The sequence below is a fragment of the Hesperophylax consimilis genome, chromosome 11 (genome assembly GCF_061612785.1).
Source record: "Hesperophylax consimilis isolate HC1 chromosome 11, BYU_Hcon_1.0, whole genome shotgun sequence".
Taxonomy (NCBI): Eukaryota; Metazoa; Arthropoda; class Insecta; order Trichoptera; family Limnephilidae; genus Hesperophylax; species Hesperophylax consimilis.
The window spans coordinates 16,109,775-16,130,193 of NC_142846.1; the positions used below are offsets into that span (position 1 = coordinate 16,109,775).

The 20,419-nt window shown below is 34.0% G+C and overlaps 1 protein-coding gene across 1 annotated transcript in view; it reads left to right on the forward strand.

Annotated features, from left to right (window-relative positions):
• The window catches only part of LOC149419857 (uncharacterized), a 297,070-nt gene that overhangs the window by 239,908 nt on the left and 36,743 nt on the right, over nucleotides 1-20,419 (forward strand). The window contains exon 5 of the mRNA XM_089637341.1: nucleotides 19,489-19,629. Coding sequence (XP_089493467.1) covers nucleotides 19,489-19,629 — 141 coding nt within the window. The remainder of the gene's footprint in view (nucleotides 1-19,488; nucleotides 19,630-20,419) is intronic.

Consider the following 20,419-nt stretch of genomic DNA (forward strand, 5'->3'; position numbering starts at 1 on the left):
ATCATATAAAGCATTTTATGATATTATGCTAGGACTCAATAAAAAAAGGCATAATTTAATAAATGTAAAGGTAAGTAAATCGAGTTAAAAGGTTTGGTAAATATAAATCACTTGCAAAAAGGCCCAAGATTATGAAAACCAGTATATTATGTATTTTTTCTAACGGGTATAGGTATTGATGTTTTTAAAATCATAAAGAGAGGAACTATTTATGTTGTATATTTAAAACTCAGTCCTCTATAAAAAATACATGAAAATAGTTAAGTTAGTGTCATTACTCAAGATATAAATAAGCTAGTATCCAATCATACGAAAATGTACAAATTGTAGAATATTATTGAATTTCGCGAATGCTCTTTTCTTGAATAAACCTTAAAATAACATTTATATTTAAAGTTGAAAAATTCTATACTTAACGTATTCCAAAGATTTTCCTGTCAAGATTTTTTTTTTCATAATTTTTTTTTAGCCAATGTGCAATACATTAGAGCGGTCGCTTGGTACTGCACGCCACTGTTATCCACATACTGTAGTCGATAGTTCGCACAGTGAGAAAGGTATGCTTCTTGGGAACTTGGAACGTTCATTGCGAAGTTTTCGAATTGATCGAGACTCTGTATTTGACGCAGTCTCACTTATTTAGATGAAAAGTCCCGATAAAACGAACTGGATCCGATTCCATTGATACTTTATAATACCGAAACTTTTCAATCGACAAAGTTTAAGGTTTTGTTCAAAAACGAACGGAAAAGAAAATGTGTAAATCTTGCCGAATAAGAAATCAAATTGACAATCAAAGAAAGGATCGTTGAAAAGGATCGCTTAGGATTATCCTTATTTGTACCAAAAGTGGCAGAATAACATACCACGCAGCTTAAGGTGACTCTATATTATTATAACCTTGTTTATTTCACAGACAACCTTCGAAACGTTGGAATTTTTTTGAAGGTTACTTACGAGTATATTGATGTTTGTCGCACAGCAAAATATTTACACAAGGTTTTTCATTCAGTCGAATATTATGATTTTTATTTTATATTCCTGTTGTCGCAATAAACATGAATGTTGTGTAAGTCTATTTCGTATGTAAACATTTTCATAATTAATGTATAATTTAAAAAACGTATATACTCGTAAAATGTTAGGCGAAAAAAAAAACAACTAGCAAACCAAAATAAAATTAAGCTATACACCGTACAAAAATATGTTATTTTTTCAATTAAAATTAACAAGACTATTTCATTGTAACAATAATGATAAACTACAACTAACATGAGGATAAACGACAATCTCAGCATCGCCTCGGTGACTGGCCACCAGACACTATTCAGAAACAAAACGTTGGCGTAATGTATTCATTCCGAACTTATTATTAATTATTCATTCATCTTATCGTTGTCCATTCCGTTTTACTCATTTCTGTATTTCAACTTCGATCAAAATAAAGAGAAATTATAACATAAATACAGCACTAGATTCACGCGCAATCACGGGTTAATAGCTCCGAAATTTAATAAAAGTACGGACAGAGAAAGTTTGAATACAACATAACGAAGATATTTAATTTATTACCTGAAACTATAAAGCAATCTTAGTCTATGAATAAAGTTGTATATATATATGGTGAAAAACTGTCTATCGGAAAAAAATATTTACTTTAATATGTATGAAAATTTTTTGATTCTGTAGATATAAGATGTAAATTACAACTTCTAAAATGTATTTGTAACTAAACTTTAAGCACCTGTTGATAAGCCGATTCAATTGGCTTAGCAGGACTTGTTTGTTGATATTTATTAATTATTTATTCAATAAAAAATTAATTAATTCAATAAACACTGACTCTTACCGGTTTTTTACTAGAAACGGAAAGTACAGACGAAAATAATTTTCCTCGGGGTCTATGTCATCTTTAGGTATGCAGTGTGGAGATTATTTTTAGTGAGAGGAAGGAGTGTACATGGATCTTGAACAGACCTGTTCTTTGGAAGGGAGGAAACTCAGAAGTTGACAAATCGTTCAATAGCCGTATGTTAAACTCAAGAATGAGTTGTAGTAACGACTTGTCCTCTTGTGATCAAATTGCGGTTAACAGTTTAGTGCAAAAGCATCCAAAACAATAATTATTTTAAATTTTATGAAGAGAACATTAATAAAATAATACCTTCAACTATTTTTTCCCAGAAAAGGAATCATCTCGTGTTCTTTATATCAATATTATAATGGATTGGAGTGCTTTATACAATTTTTCCAATAAGAGGTGTTATTTTGATATCCAAAGAGCTTTCGAGAGATGATTAATGATTTTTTATAGCCGGAATTGGATGGTATTGATTTGGACAACGTTTTATTTCAACAAGACGGCGCTACGTGCCACACAAGCAACGACACCATTGATCTTTTACGGGAAAAGTTTCCGGACCGTGTTATCTCTCGAAGAGGTGATCACAATTGGCCACCGAGATCTTGTGATTTAACACCTTGCGACTTCTTCCTTTGAGGCCACGTGAAAGAAAAAATCTACGCCAGCAGCCCAGCGTCGATTCAAGACCTCAAAGATGGAATTAGTGAGGCAATCGAGGACATAAGGCAGCCACATTGCAATTTGGTTTATGGAAATTTTCATGAAAAGGATATGGTCCTGTAGGCGTGGTCATGGTAGTCATTTGACTGATGTTATTTTTTAATATTAACGGCATACCTTTTTCTTTATAATAAAATAAACATTTGATTGTTTATATTAAAAAATGTAATTTTTCTTTGAATATCAAAATAACACTTCTTATTGGATAACCCTATATTTCAGTGAACATCCTATCAAACTCTATATCAACGGAAGGGGTACCTATTTTCATTAAATACAACGTCTTATTATTTCTTTACCGGCTAACGAATTTGCTAACCGTTTCTTGCCATTATTTCTTTATAAACTTTCAAAGGAGCCTTAACAAGAGGAGTAATGGACAACGTGTTTTGTAATAATTATTTTTTAAATTAAATTATAACGAACGAAAGGACTTGCTTTCAAAAAACTAACAGCTTCATGGTTATTACAAAGACAAACTCAGTTTTCGCCTCTAAAAGCTCTAAAAATAATTGGGTTCATTAAAAATTTTCAAATAAGGCTATCTGACAAAAAATATGCAAGGCTAACTAACCTTGATACATTAAGAATAATTCTTGCTGATTTAGTATTCAAGAAAATGTTGAATTAAAATGCTTTTAATTTTATCATTATGTAACTTAATTAGAATAAAACCTTTCTTAAAAAATATTTTCTATGATATTTAAAAAAAAATCTCTTTTCTTAAGGTCACTAAAGCAAACTAAAGGAGTTTTTTTTTCGGGAGATAAATACGATCAGATTTATTAATGTTATATCGTTCAATTTTTTTAATTTTTTTTTTCATCATTTATTAAAGTCAAAGAATTATTAATATTTAGCTTTTTAAGTAAATAATTCAAAGCTAAATAAAATTATCAGAATAATATATTTACACGAAATAGAACATTAACACATATTTTATCTCATCTTAAAAATTATTCAACATTAAAGTTCATAATAACTTTGTTAGTGTTTAATTAATTGATTAGCGTTTTTTTTTAAATCTTTTATTTGACTCCATTTTGAGGAGGCTACCGTGAAAAATATTGTAAATGTGTATACCTTCATGGCCTATGTTTCTTTTACCACTTTCAGTGCACCAGTGCACTCAGTGTACCCAATGGATTATATCAAGACGAAAAAACTGTTTAAGAGTTGTTGCTGCCTTGGTAAATGAATACCCACTGTCCTCAGTGTCCTCATCCTTACATTAAAACATCAGAGCTGTTTGTGAGTTTTTGAAGCTTTGGTAAATTGAAACCTAGCGCCCTTAAGACAGCAAAGCTATTTAAGAGTTTTCGAGGCCTTATTAAATTGAAACTTAGTGCCCTCAGTGGCTTACATAAAGACAGCAAAGCTATTTAAGCGTTTTCGAGGCCTTATTAAATTGAAACATAGTGCCCTCAGTGGCTTACATAAAGACAGCAAAGCTATTTAAGCGTTTTCGAGGCCTTATTAAATTGAAACCTAGTGCCTTCAGTGGCTTACATCAAGACAGCAAAGCTATTTAAGAGTTTTCGAGGCCTTATTAAATTGATACCTAGTGCCCTCAGTGGCTTATATAAAGACAGCAAAGCTATTTAAGAGTTTTCGAGGCCTTATTAAATTGAAACCTAGTGCCCCCGGTGGCTTAAATTATGACAGAAAAGCTTAAGAGTTTTTGAGGCCTTAATAAATTAAAACCTAGTGCGCTCAATGGCTTATATAAAGACAACATCATCAGTAAATGGATACCCTGTACCCCCAGTAGCTTATATCAAAACGTCAAAGGTGTTCGAGTGTTTTTACTGCCTACATAAATAGATACCCAGGGCCCCCTGTGACTCATATCGAGACGATGAAGCTGTTCGAGAGTTTTAACTGCATCAGTAAATAAATACCCAGTGCCCCCAATGGCATATATTAAGACGACGAATCTGTTTGTGAAATTTTTGTTCTTCAGTAAATAAATCCCTAGTGTCCCAAATGGCTTATGTCACAACGGAAAAGTTGTTTGATAGTTTTTTCTGCCTTAGTTAATAGATTCCCAGTACCCACAGTGGCTTACCATTCAGAATAGAAACGTTGCTTGAAATGGCTTAGGACATTTTTGGTGACCAGATTTCAATAGCAAGGTACCCAACCTTCCTCTTCAACATATCTTTCCCTTCCCTTCTCCCTTTAGCCTCCACCATACTGGTATTGAGGATGGCTTAGTACTACTGGCTCTGGGCCGTACGGGACTCCCGATTTGCAGTATGATAAATCTAATAAATCAAATTATATCCCTAGTTTTAGTGCCAAAGTTTTTTTGTATCTTTGATAAACCGAGACTACCTATAAAACGTTTATCGATCAGTGTCCAAACCAACATTCAATATCAAACGAAAAAGTAAAATAAGTACCCTGGTTTAGATTTCTTCCTTAACAGTATTTTCTTTTATTTTATTTTGTGTTTATTTCTACCCCTGGAGTTGACGTGCAGTTTCAGCTGATTGGCTCCTAGAGTGATTGACTTAGGGTTTGATTCCTGAAAAAGTTTCCGGGTTAAGGATTCAGAATTTCAGTCGTGAGGAATTCATTAGGCTCTGATCTATTAGAAGCACTCATCAAATCTACATTTCTTATTACGCTAAGCAAAGATAGAAGAGATTTTGATGTGTTACATTACATATTTTAAAAGAAAAAAATTATATTGTTTTAAAGTAATCAATTTTAATAATCGCAGTTATAATATAAACAAAAGGTTGATATTTGTGTGGCTTAAATAAATATGAATCTTTCAATTTATTAGTTTTAGTTCCCGATTTCATTCATGTTTTGTTTATAGATAACTCCTTCGGCAATTAACGCCAGACGGTGTTTTGGTTGAATTATTTTCACCTGCCGTCGATTTTATAAGATATACTTTATTTAACTAATACATTATATTGATCATAACATCAATTTCTATCACATTAAGCTATTTTCATGATGCCAGATAAAAAAGTCTTCAAAAACCTATTTATTTTTAAAGAATTTCTGCTGTGTATTTATTATTACGCTTGACAGCTACTTCGTATATTTATTTATAAATTGAAAAGGTAGGTAAATCAAAGAAAAACTTTTTTTTAAATGGATGATTTTTTAATTGCTGCCAACCGTCGGGAGCTATTGAGGTTTGCTTCTTGGCTTATGTTATGAGGTTGAAGGTTATGGGAAGGTGGGGAAGTTCCTGGATTCAGATCTGGTCACCAAACACGGTCAAAGCCATTTCAAGCTATTCTGAATGGTGGTCTTACACTTTCGAGAGCCTTACCCTTTGACCAGAGAAGTCGTCAAAAAATAAAAAATAAAGCCATGATAAGGAAATAACGGATTGGCCTGGTAGAAAGTCTTCAATTAAATAAATTGCGTCGTAGATTATATTATATGATGATTGTAGTATTTCGTTTTAAAAATCGAAAATGACAGTGACCACAAAAAATTGGACACGAGAATCGGACGTGTATTTGGTTCATCCGATACATGTATTCCCGGCCTAAATCCCAAAGTGATTTTGGAAACTGCAACAACATTTACATCACATGGATCAAGAACCCATAGTTTAAAGAAATTAATTCGCCCATCAACAAGTCCAAGTGCAGTAATACCCGAATTACACTTGCCGAGTGCTCGGCTGATGTGATCACTGATCAGTACAGTCAGTTCTCGTAAACCTCCTTAGCCACACACGTCAGGAGTATCAGGACTCATTCGACTAGATTTATTTTTAAAACGATTCTAGACCCTCGAATGTCCCTGCATGCATGATTGTTAGTACGAAATAATGAATGCATACTGATAGTGATTTGTTTTTGGGGTATTATGCCGTGTTACGCTAACTCCTTCTTTAGCCAACTTTTTGGACACTATTGCAGTGTCCATCACCAGGGCAGATGTGTAATCAGATTAAAGAAACAAAACAATATTTACAGGTGTAAGTAAGATTAAAACGTGAAAATATAAAGGCTTTTCCAATAAGAGGTGTTATTTTGATATTCAAAGAAAAATGCCATTTTTTTAATATAAATGATCAAATGTTTATTTCATTATAAAGAAGAAGGTATGCCGTTAATAATGAAAAATATAACTAGTCAAATGACCACCACGACCACGCCTACAGGACCATATCCTTTTCATGAAATTTTCCATAACCATATCGCAAAGTGGCTGCCTTATGTCCTCGATAGCCTCACAAATTCCATCTTTGAGGTCTTGAATCGACGCTGGGCTGTTGGCGTAGACTTTTTCTTTCACGTGGCCTCAAAGGAAGAAATCGCAAGGTGTTAAATCACAAGATTTCACCCGCCATAACACAGGGACATCCCTAGCATGGCGGATGAATTATCAAAAATATGTATAAATGTTCAAAAAGTTCTTATAATAAATAAATAAATCTCGGTGGCCAATTGTGATCACTCCTTCGAGAGATAACACGGTCCGGAAACTTTTCCCGTAAAAGATCAATGGTTTCGTTGCTTGTGTGGCACGTAGCGCCGTCTTGTTGAAAGTAAACGTTGTTCAAATCAATACCATCCAATTCCGACCAAATAAACATAATTAATTCCTTAATTAATATTCAAAATAACACCTCTTATTGGAAAACCCTGTATACGCCGCGTATCAGGGCAGTTTACTTCACTATCACAGGGTAGTCCTGGCAAGAATGAGCGTGACGAGCGGCCACGAGCGGCAACGAGCCTTAGCACCCGCGTCCTTTAGCCGGTTTTCCGAGAGCACCCTCGAATAAATGTTAATGGGGGGGAGATACTCCCAAAGTAACTTGGGAATGAAGTGAGCCTAAGGTCACCGGAGGCAGGACGGAGGGGGAAGTTGATAAAAGCAATGGCCGATGGCTCGGTCAAGTACCCCTTCACCTGCATACTCAACTCGGCACTTCTCTCGCTCTCCACTCGCGTAGTGTAATCAACCGAGTCAGTCAGTGAAAGAAATAAAATTCTGTATTTTTTAGAAGTATGTAACATTTTTTGCTCTAATCATAATTTTTCTCTTCTTCCTCCATCGCGATACCATGTTAATTTCACTTCAAATTAGACTCGCCCACTGTATCTTCCACATATGATCACCTCTACTTTTTAGTAAATTTCTCTGCCAAATAACAAAGCTATTGGCTTGGCCGACCACTTTGCATGTGTAATTCAAGATTATGCTGTGTTATCAGTGGGGGCGAACGCAATATCATCACTCTACTTAACGAAATCAAGTAATTCAAATTCGATTTCAAATTGAAATCCTTGAACACTCGTCTGCTATCATACCGAGAACTGACTATACTCATCAAATCAGTCGAGAACTCGGCGGGTGTAATTCAGGCACTAGGCTAACACAAAATATACAGATTCACACTCCTGATTACGCTTCGTATACATAACCAGGAACTCCCAAAACCTGAATGTAAAACATTCCTATCTAAACTATACATGATTGCAAAAAAATGTTCTATTATAACTGTCGGTTGGCAGATAAAACTGGTTGTGGTCGCAAGAGTGTATTCTAGAAGAAGGTTGAAACTGAAACGAAAGTTCCTCTCCCCGCTGAGTGAGCCCATATTATTAAAATAAATTACGGGTCCATAGTTCAGTGATTACGCTCACTCTCTACAGTTATACAGCTAATCTAAGAGTCCGACTCCGGGATTTATTGCAGAGCTTCTAACTATTTCTCGTAACTTTGTTTATTAGGAAAAGTTTTTAGCTGAAATCCTTTCCACAGAAGGGACGGAATGAACCCACCAAAAAGTTATTATTCAGAGGAGATCGCTAATATTGAAGAATGCGTAAATTGTTTTTTTTCACAATATTTCTTGCGATATCTGATATAAGTTATTTACAATCTACATTAAACTCTGACAATAATGAAAAAACTATGAAACCTACGAGTATGCTAAATCAAAGATTTTTTTTAAATGGCAGATAAGTATTGTGGCGGTATCTGTATGATGCCGATTTTATATGAGGACAATACAGTAGTGACTTGTCCCCGGTACGTGAACAGCCTCAACAGCGCAGGGAGTTCAAACAGGGAATGCTGTCAAAATGGATACAATACGATGCGCGCGTTAAAATTACACCAAAATGTATTGTAGTGTTTCATTTACGCCACATTTTAAAGTCGAAATACGAGATCCGAGCGCCCTTACATGTGCGCGGAGTTACTGGCTATTTTCCTCGTGTTTTGTCAAAACGCGTCCGAGTGCGGTGGTGGGGTAAGACACTATCCTGCTGAGATGGCTTGCCCGCCTATTTATGGGACAGTGTCGTGGTTCATTGTTTTGTCTTCCAAACTACTGTTCATAGTAGTAAAGTGGGTGTGACAAAACAGAATTGTATCGCTTCTATCGGTTTCAGTTATTCAAGCCAAACTGTCAAAAATGGTCTTGCAAACAAAGTGATTTGGATGCTCTTGTCCAATACGTATTCAGCCTAGGCAGAACTAGGCAGACGGGACAGAATGCGCATGCACAAAAATCAAACACTTTCCAGCTTCGTGGATACGGAATGACGCAGAGAAACCGCTCCACACTATTGCTGGTGTCTATGTGTTTATGTTTTTACGCGGCATTCGAGCATTAATAATGTATCATCTCTTCCGACCCGCTCGCGCTCAATGCATCGCGTTGTGTTGTTATCATTAAAAAGCAGTACCTAGTGTGGTTTACGACTAGAAAAAATTGGAGTATTATGTTTTTCAAATCGGAATTAATTAATAATTATTATTGATTTTCAATATCAGCACGATCTCTAAAGATTATTACACAATCTCACTTTTAACCCTCAGCCTTAATAATAGAGAGTAATAATTGAGTTGACACTTTAAAAATACATATCTAAAAGCAAAAAATTCAATGTATATTAATTTTATTTCTCAATTTCGTTTTCAGAATCTCCTGAACTATTGGTCTTGTTAAAGCCACACTGGATGCTGTAGAATGTGTGAAATGAGATGTAGGATTTAGGCAAGGATGAGAATGGTTGGGAATTTCCTAGCCTTTTAGATCTGTTTACATTTTTTGTGAATACCAGAAAACAGTCCAGGTGCAAAAATTATGCATATTATTGGGGTAATTTGGAGTCCCACAAGGAAGTGTCCTAGGCCCTATTCTGTTCCTTATTTATAAAAATCTGTAACTTTCCCAAAACTGGAAAACTAATATCTTTTGCAGATGACACTGAGTTTATATCTCGACACAAAAGTTTTGAGCTATGTCGAATGCTGGAAAGGAGCATTCGACATAGCTCAAAACCACATAGACCTTATAATAAATGGTAAGATGCTAATCTCCTTACCCTCAATGCTGGAAAATCAAAATTATTAACCTTCAGTCTATCAGCTGCAACCCAACCTACCAACAATTAGAAGATAATAATTCACTCCTGTAAGAGAACTTGCTCTTCCTGTTATTGCCCAGTTCTGGAACAAGTCACCCACATAAAATACCTGGGGGTCATCATTGATCAACATCTTTGCTGGGATCAACACTTGGCCAGTCTAACCCCACGCATACGTAAGCTCTAAAAGTGTTTTTCGAAATCTTATAAATATCCTTACCACCTCAGTTCTTAAAATTGCATACTATGCTCTCTTCTCATCCTTACTAGCTGACGGTTTTATAATCTGGGGTGACTGTGCACAATCTATCATAGAACTTCTTCTAAAAGCCCAAAAAATGGTAATACGTGTCATTAACAAGCGACCGACAAGATACCCCTCCAATCGACTCCTCATAGAGTATAAGGTCTTAAACATACGACAACTTCATCTATAATTGTCGCTAATACATTTCCTGTTCAAATATAAAAAAAACTCTTTTATAACACAACTACACCACCAGAACGATAATCAACGGTCACTACAAAGTACCTTCACTACATAACACGTCAGCTCAAAGACAATTTTTCTTCCTAGCTCCTAAAATCTTTAACCTTATCCCTGAAAACCTAAAAACCGTGAGTCAACCCCATTCCTTTAAAAAAAATTAAAAAATGGATCCTTACACACGGCATACAATGCAACTACAATACCCATTCATTCTACACTCTATCAACGTAATCACCTTTCAGACAAAACATAATATATCCTTATTCCCTAACTTAGCGGTATAGTATGTACATAATTAATTAGTGTGATCTATTTACTAATAATTTCTCAAATTTTTCATCGTTTTATAATTCTCTAACTTCTCCATTCTCTTTTTCCAACCCAAACTAGCTAAACATCATTTTTCTTATTTTTCTTTTTCATATTATAGTAATGTATAGATTCTATGTCCGCAAACTGCCTTAGCATGGAGGGTGAAATATCACAAAAATCCACATGTACTCTTTAAATCATCTATCAATAAAATAAATTTCAAATCATTCATAATATTTACATTTATGTATATTATTTTCTGTTTTTAATCTAGCATGACTGGGCAGATGGTGCCATCTCAGTCTGGCTTATTAAATTAGTTATAAATGTGCAATATTATTTTACTTCAAGAAGAAAAAAAAATGAAAAACATAATGAAAGCACTTTATGTGAGTTTTTCTATCAGTGCTAACTAACGCCTCTTTGCAACCTCTTGAACATCTAAAGACATTTTTGACTGAAGATATCCGATACTTTCTGACATCCACAAAGCAAAGCTCACCCTGTGCGTTGTACCATGAACATTTATTGTTGGGCTCGGTGCAGCGGGAAAGTTTCGAGTGGAGCACTTACACGGCCCCGGGCACTAGTGGCATCCATATGGAATACTCTTCCTTACACTTTATTATGGCTGATATTATAAACATTAAGTATCTTGTGGTTCTCAGACTTGATTGTTGCTTGGACTAAAATTTTTGTCCATGGTATAAAAACCTTGAATTTTCTTTGAAAGCTTGGCTTCTATTATAAAGCTCGTTGTTTTATTTATGATCTTTGGATTTTCATACCTAATACCAGTGTGTCTTCGCAATTGTTTAACCATAAAACATTACACTAAGATCTTACGCTTTTTAATCTTAAGAGTTTAAGTCTTGAGCAATACTATGGCATCCCGAAGTGTTATATGTTGTGAAGCTGAAAGTAATGGGGAGGGGAAGGAGATGGAAAATATAAAAGTTGAAAAGTGGCTGGCTATTCAGATCTGGTCACCAAAACGGTCAAAGCCATTTCAAGCAAGGTTTCTTTTCTGAAAGGTTGTTTTACACTAGGGCGATAATGAAAGTATATTTCACTCTCTTATGTGCCGCAAATATACTGTTTATTATTTTATATAAGTAATTTGTGAAATAACACAAACTAATCATTTAAAATTTACTCGATATTTGAAACCGCGACCTCCAGCTTGCTAGTCGAGAGCCTTACCCCTCGACCACGGAGGTCGTCATGTTGATTCTACGGTGCATTAATTTCTGATTTAGTACCACTAATAAATATATTACGCAACGACATTAAATAATTATTTTTTCAAATATGTTGGTTTTAAAAAATAATCATGTTGTTGTGAAGCATTTTTTTTGTCATTCAAAGTTTCAATTTATTAAAACCGAAATATCTACACATGGAAAAACTTTAAAAAATGTATTCTTCGATATTTTCCGATCACTTATATTAATAAACACTCATCACACAGAAACCCCAAAAGTGATACAGGACCCTAAGGGATTGACCTTAATCCTTAGGTTTTTTTGAAGGCGTTGATAAATTACCTCGGAAGAGTGGTGATCATTTTTTTATATAACTAGAAATACGCAGTATGGCTCGTGGATTCACAATTAAAACTAATTGCTTTAATCGCATTTTACCTAGTATTATTTTGTCTTATACAATTTCGTACAGCATACTTTAACTTGACTGAATGTTAGAACATTATTTGTCCAATTATAATAATGGCCTTTAAATGTAATTAATTACAAATATTAAAATAATTTATGCCTCTCAAAAAATGATGCAGATGGATGGACACATTCGTACATCGTCTCATATATACTCTTCTATTATTCTGACTCTTGAGATGGCCCGACTCAAGTATCTGATTCACTTGATCGTGTCATGTCTTCCTCAGGCATCCCCAACTTCTTCTACCATTCATATTTGCGTCATATATTCTCCTTACACTCCTTTCTTCGTTCATTCGCTCTACATGCCCAAACCATCTGAATGTCCCTACCTTAATCGTACTGGTTAGAATTACATCAGCCTTGCATTTTTTGTGGATCTCCACATTTTTCACACGATAGTATATTTGTTTACACACATACGCCACAGGGATGTCATTTATTATCTCATCGTAAGTAAAGTAAGAAGCAAGCGGTAAGTAAGCAGATTTTTCACTGAAATTTCGAAGGTAAAGGAAATATTTAACTATTGTTAATCGATGGTACGATGATTAATGGTAACGATTTGAACTATAGGTAACTGTTTATTCCATTGATATGGAAATGGAAAAAATATTATTAACCATGGACCGTTTCATGTAAATTTTCCTTAATTTATTATAAACCATGAAATTGTGTGACAACTCAAATAAATGTCGTAGCGCAACTATTTAACGTATTATTGAAATTGATATAAACAACTCTTGACGAAAATATGAAAGTGAAGAAAATGCAGAACATAAAAGCCACGGTTGTGACTAGGACTTGAACACAGAACCTTGAACTGGAACTGGCATCTCTACAAATAAAGCTTTCGAGACCTAGTTAAAATTCGTCATATTTATCTATATCATACTTTCCCTTTAAGGAATTTAAATTAATCCCTTAGTTTCTGTTGCCATCCTCGGTGTGCCACCCAAAAATATTTTCAATATTATTTTCAACATTCTTGATATTATTTTCAATATCATTGATATTATTTTCAAAATTTTTGATATTATTTTCAATATTTTAATCAAAATTTATGATGGAGTATTAAGCTTTGTGTCACAAATAGAGTATGTGACAACGGAATGGGTATTGATCTGTATTGAGCACTCACTTAACGTAGCCCAAAAGGAGTACTAAAGACAATAATTATTAATGTTCCGGCTAGAACTTAAGAACACCCACAGAAGAAAATTTATTTAAAAACTATCCAGTTTTCAACGTACAAAACTTTATTCAAAAGTGTTTTTTTTTAAACAGAAAAATATATCCGAATACTCCACAGACCAAAATAAACGCACAACTAGAGCATTAAGCCAAAATATACTCGTTATTTCCATTTTTAATACACCTTTTCGACAGAGAAATATTAAATTTCATTGCGCGAAACTGTATAATGCCCTACCAAATCAGACAAAAACACAACAGAAATTAGAATATTTAAAACACGGCTGGGAGAACTGGGTGATAACCAAATTGAAAACATTATGAAGACAATGTAATGACTTCTGGATATTCAATAACATAATTTTAAAAAATATTACAGGAAACCCAAGTAATGTTATTTATTTATAGAGCGTAGACGGTTTACAAATAGTTCCCGTGAGGCCATAGGCCCATTGTGCTTTCTCCCATTTTACCTCATTCCTTTTACAGTCACCCGGTCCCTTTTCACCAGGGTTTTCATTGGATATGTGGCTACGTCTTCTGGTTTCACAAAGTATCTTCTCAGGTCTCACTAACCTCTCCAATCCCCCTTGATTCCCTGAAGGCGACACAAGGGAAAAGAGCCTCATCTCTCCCTTCCATTCCCCTTTGGTTCCGTGAAGGCCCCACAAGGTAAGATTTCGCGGAGGTGGCCTCATCTGTCTTCTCCACTCTTCCTTGGTTCCCTAAAGGCCACACGATGGAAGAGGGGTCAAGTATCGCTAAAACCGTTATATCATTTTTATACATATTCTTGAATAATATATTTTATTCAATACTTTATCTTGCTTTAGTCATGATTATATACAAACTTAAATAGAAACTAAAAAATAAAAATCAGATGTGTATTTTTTATTTTAATTTAAAGAAATAAATCTCTATGTAATTTGAAAATCAATGCTTTATTATTATTGTGAATGATAAGATTTTCAGCATAATAAAAGCAAATAGGTGAAAACTTAAGGCCCCGTAGCAAGCGTTCAAAGCCGGTTTGAAAGGGAGATATGTAAATACGAATGTTGGAAAGAGCGCGCTAACATAAAAAAGATAGTAATTAAGCGAAAATTGTGAAAATATTTAATAAAACTCGACTCTTTTAAAATAGAGCGAAAATCTCTCGACATTTCCTTTAGGTGAATTTAAAGATACACTGTGATTTTTTTCATGCCTATAACATATTAAAGAACAGAACGAAACATGTATAAATAACATTTGTTTAGGAGCTTAAAGAGTTAGTGAGAAACTTGTTATAAATCACCACCACAACACGGGCATGTTGATGGTCTAAACGTTCCTAATAAGTTTCAGAAGACAGTCTAACACTAAATGTGCAGCTTTCGATTTCATATCGAATCTACAGAAACATATTGATCGTGGTGATTTTACGATGGCAATATTTATTGATCTAAATAAGGCTTTTGACACAGTAGATCATAATGTATTGATCGAAACACTAAAACATTTGGGCATTGTTGGTAACTGGAACATTTCCGATCTTACAGATCGAATCGCTTTTCAACAATAGAACTGGGTGGAGTCGCTTGTGACTTAGGTAAAATAACATGTGAAGTGCCCCAGAGATTAATTCTTGATCCGTGGCTGTTCCTAATCTATGTTAATAACATAACAAAGTTGGGTATTAAAGTAAATCTACAGCTTTATGCGGACGAAACAGATTTTTTTTTATAACAAACCGAATCCAGTGGAGCTTGAAACGGAAATGAATGTTGATGTTTCCCATTTCATAAACTGGTTGAGAATAAACAAACCAACCCTTAACGTAAAAAAACGCATTACATACTTTTCGGCAACAATAAAAATTTCAGCCTCATTATCAAAGTAACTGTATCGAAAAAAAACCGAACACAAAATATTTGGGCCTTATATAATATATAATATAAATATAAATCATTTAAAGGATAAAACTACCTCCATAACTGACGTTCTATATAGTCTTCAAGGATTACTACCATAGACTAAATTAGACTAGACACGGCATATTCATTGAAAAATAACCCCAACACAATTTTGGTTTGGTTCACGTGCACATTTATGAAAAAGCCCATGCATTGCGTTGCAATGGGAAATGGGCACTGTGCATTCCGTTTTACCTTTTTTTGGTCTAGATTTAAGCTATTTTGCTTGTCAGCTATGTTGGGCAAGTTCATTTTTTTCAATAACAAAAATAACCCAGTTCCAAATATTTTAGATTTTACCTACCGCGGGCTTAATTTAAAAAAAAATGTAATCAGCTATCTGAATACAAAAAAATATAAGTACCTTACAGATAGCTTGAAGGCAGCGTTTTAACAAATGTGAAAAATTCAACGAGATTCATTCATTGCCTGTAAAATTCCTGACGTTTCATGAATAACACACCCACAAGTAAATCCACCAATAGGGTAATTCATGTTAATTATTTTCACGTGGTAAGCATACGAATATCACGCAACCAATGCGTGATAATTATTGATGTATTAGTCGTCTAGCGTTGACATGCATTGACACGCGCGACAACTCAAGTTTGTGTGATTTATTTGGTCCGCGCATTTTGCTAATCAGGGTTGTGTTAAATCGTCATTGCCTTTCGGGTAATGTCTGCTTCGCCTTTTCGATTTTTCGCAGAAGAATTGATAGAAATTAATTTGCGCCATTTAATGAATTCATTTATTTTATGCGTATTTTCACTTAGGTTTCCCCACAAACCGCAAAAAATGGAGCAATGGTTAGAAACAATCCGGATTCAATTATGTGACAATAACTGGGTACCATCAGCAGGAAACCGCATTTGCTCTATTAATTTTCACGCCAAACATATTTATCTAACTGCAAGCGGCCTCCGACGTGTAGACTGCAAAGCTTTGCCTGTTTTTTCGGTAATTATTTTGATTTTTATTTCGGTTTTAATTGATTTTTGTCTGAAAACTTAAGCAAGTTTATTATGGATTGATCAGGTTTTGATTGATAATGTCGTTGTTTTCAAGCTGATATCGGTCAGTCGCTTCTTTGCTCTACTTAACCTATAATTTTAATATATTTTTTTTATTTGTGTACTGTTTTGTATGTGAAATTTATAATTATGATATTTTTGTACTGTTTCGTATATGAAATTTATAATTTTGATATCAAAATACCAATGTAAAAATGTACCTATTAACTCCCTACAGTGAGTAACTCGTCGGTATTGCAAGAAAAAAAATAATAATAAAATAATTGTACCTACTAACTATTTCACTGAATAAAGATTTTTTAAATCTGTGGAAATTGGGTATTCGGGGGCTTCAAGGCACAGCTATTGATTAGCTTTTTTTAACATTATTTTGTTTGGCTTGAATTCATAATAAAATATTTTATTAGTCAACACGTCACACGAATTATAAAAATGTATCAGGTATGTGTTTATCGTTTATAATAGTATAATTAATCATTGAAAGTGCAAACGGTCTACGCATAACACACAATATTAGATATATCACTATTATACTTCCAACAGAAGTAGAATGACTACGGATAGTAAAAAAAGTCGCAATATTCTCCCATCTCTTGTAAAAATAACACAAAAGTAGAAAAAATACAAAAAAATAAAATCACTAAACAAATCAACGGATTCGCTTCAAATTCCAACTAAGCTTTTTCCAATAATAGATTTATATTCCTTTTACAATGAAAGTAGCGCCACTGTTAAAAGTGATTCGTTGGCATCTTCTGACACCCAATAGTCCTTTGATAGCCTGGAATGCTGTTTATGCAATAGGAAATAAAATCCTTGCTTTAGGATTTTCGATTTCCTTTCCTTAAACACGATTCCTGACGATTGAACACCGTCCTTTCGTATATCACCCCGCACTTCCGCCCTCGCAGAAAACCATTTGGAAGGCCCTTTTCCTATGAAATGCGAAACAATTGGATTCAATAAAGGTGAAAACTTTCGTTCTCGTTTTTGTGCTGAAATAAATTTGTATTTAGTTTTTTGTTACCTTCGAGTTTTTGAAGTGAAAAATTCATAGTAAAACGCAACCCTGTTTTTTAGAGAGAAAGTCACAGTTGGCAGCGTTATTTCACAAAGTAATATTTGTAAAATACAAACACTGTCAAATTCATTACAAATCTTATATAATGTCAAAAAATAATAAAATTATCATTTTTTTGTGTCTTCTACGCGGCACTATATTTTGATAAAATCGTGGGAAACTATTTTTTACATGTATTCCGTTCGTGAGTCTAAACTCTTAACTGTCTAGAGCCAGTGGGACTATGACATCTCAATTTTTGGTACGTTGGGAGTTGTGAGACTGAAGGAATTGTGGTTACGGATGATATGCGGAAGAGGAATGTTGGAATCTGGGTATTCAGAACTAATTACCACGACGTCCAAAACATTTCAAGCAGTAAAACAGTAGCAGTATTGGTGGTCGTTCACCAGGGCGATACTGAGAGTATCTACCGCTTGAATGATAGACACATTGACAATTTATTTATAGAGTCCCTAGAAATACAACTATTGCTAATGATGTGTTGCGTAGAACGTGATATGTGAGAAAACGGGAAATAAAATAAAAATACGAAAGGAGAAATTGGATGTCGACATATCATATAGACATACGAGTCAGATTCCATCCCGGGAGCCCTAATAATTCAATTTAGCACTACATTTATGTCAATTTTGAACACCAGTAACACTTTTGCTTTCTGGTTTTTCTCTTATTCGCCATCTTATCATTAGTTCAAGATATTTCAAGAAATAAGTGCAAATTTATGTTATATTTTTGACATATTTGTAACATTCGATAAATATCTGTGGCGAACAAATTTCTAACATTCGTATACCACTTTTGGTATTATGGTGAAATCGGCAACTAGGACTAATGCAGTATCAATGAGGTTTTTGGGCGTGGCCTATACAGATTATAGGTTGTAGTCTCTCTCTGAAGCCATTATCTTCCTCTCGATCGTATGTCGAGCGATATGGTGATACAGGCCACGCCTAAATAACGACTTGATTTGTCTGAAATATATGTAGATAGGACTCTTACTTACTATTCCGGAGATCAAAATTTGGTGTGAAGAGTTTCCATTTCCTGAGTCAACTATACTCTTCGATGGTTTAGATGTTTAGTAATGATGTTTAGAAATTTATAAAAAATGAAATTATCATTATGTCATCAATCAGCTAAAATATTTTAATAAAATAAATAATTTTGTATAAATGTTGTAATAGTGTATTTTTTTGTATTTAGTATTTTTCACATTCTTATTCTGACGAATAAACATTGTCTTTGAAACATGTCGATCCTCTTTGATTAAGTTGTGGTTTATACAAGATATTTATATTATTTAAATTTATATGACGCCACGAAGTGAATTTGCAAATGTTGTAAAAAAACTTAAAGATCTTACGCACCTTAACATTTAAAAAATGATTTATACCAAAAAAGTTTTATTCATAATTAGCATCTTATCTGAAAGAGAAATTAGAGATTAAATTATTTTTCGTAACTACGCCTATGGTCGTGTATGGCGTCTAATTTTTCAGTTATTTCGTAAACTCAAAACAGTTTTAAAAAAATATATTTATATAGTTTATAAGTAGGTTTTTCAGAGTGGATATAATGAATTTTAAACAGATTACGCAAAAAATACTACTGCCTACGAAAGTGCTTTTATTTGCTGCCTAAACTTACGATTACTACTTACTTAACAACTAATTGCACATAGCTCATTCAGTGTGCCAACTTAAAAAAACACTTTCAGCAACCCTTATTCTTAATAAATTATCCAACCATTATTTAAACCTTTCTAATGATCTCTTTTTGTTGTCCTCAGGCTGGGGAGACTGGACAGGATGGAGCCCATGCAGCATGACGTGCGGGGCGGGGGTGCAAAAACAAAAGCGTGCGTGCCACGTGACAGAGTGCCCCGGACCACGTGAACGTCAGAGGAAATGCAACACTTTTAGCTGTCAAGGTAAAACACACAAACATTAATCTTATTATATTAACGCAACCGAAAATACTTACAAAAAACTTACTAAGGAAATGGACTACATGGCGTACCACAATAAGTGATTAAAGCATTCCGAGTTCGAGTCTTGGTCGCAAACTAAGCTATTTTTTTTTTCGAAGGAAGCAAATACTTTGGGGTGTGACATATTGAATGAAAAAACATACACTTAGTAAGACACCACTTTATTTTTGAATTAATAACAATAGCCAACCGGGTTTCGCTTGTCCCAAGCTTCATCAGGACTAAATATCAACTAAAGCAAATTAGATACCCTTGAAATAAAAAAAGCAGTTAATAATAATTTAAATATAATAAATAACCAAATTAATTTATCTGATAGTCCCATATTAAATTTATTCCGCCGCTGAAACTGTTATTTCCTTCCCCCCCACCCTCCTCATCATCCTTAATAATTTGTCTCCACATTTTCTATTTGCATCTCTTTCTATCTGTTTTGTATCTCTTTCACTCATTGTTTTCATTTACCTATATTTATATGTGCCTGTATCTAATTTGCTTTAGTTGATATTTAGTCCTGATGAAGCTTGGGACAAGCGAAACCCGGTTGGCTATTGTTATTAATTCAAAAATAAAGTGGTGTCTTACTAAGTGTATGTTTTTTCATTTAAGCTATTTTTCATTTCTATTTGTCTCTTTTTGTATATCAGATTAATTTATTGAACACATTTGATACAAGAAAGTTAAAAGTATGCACAATTAAGCGAAATGACGATGATATAATATGAATATG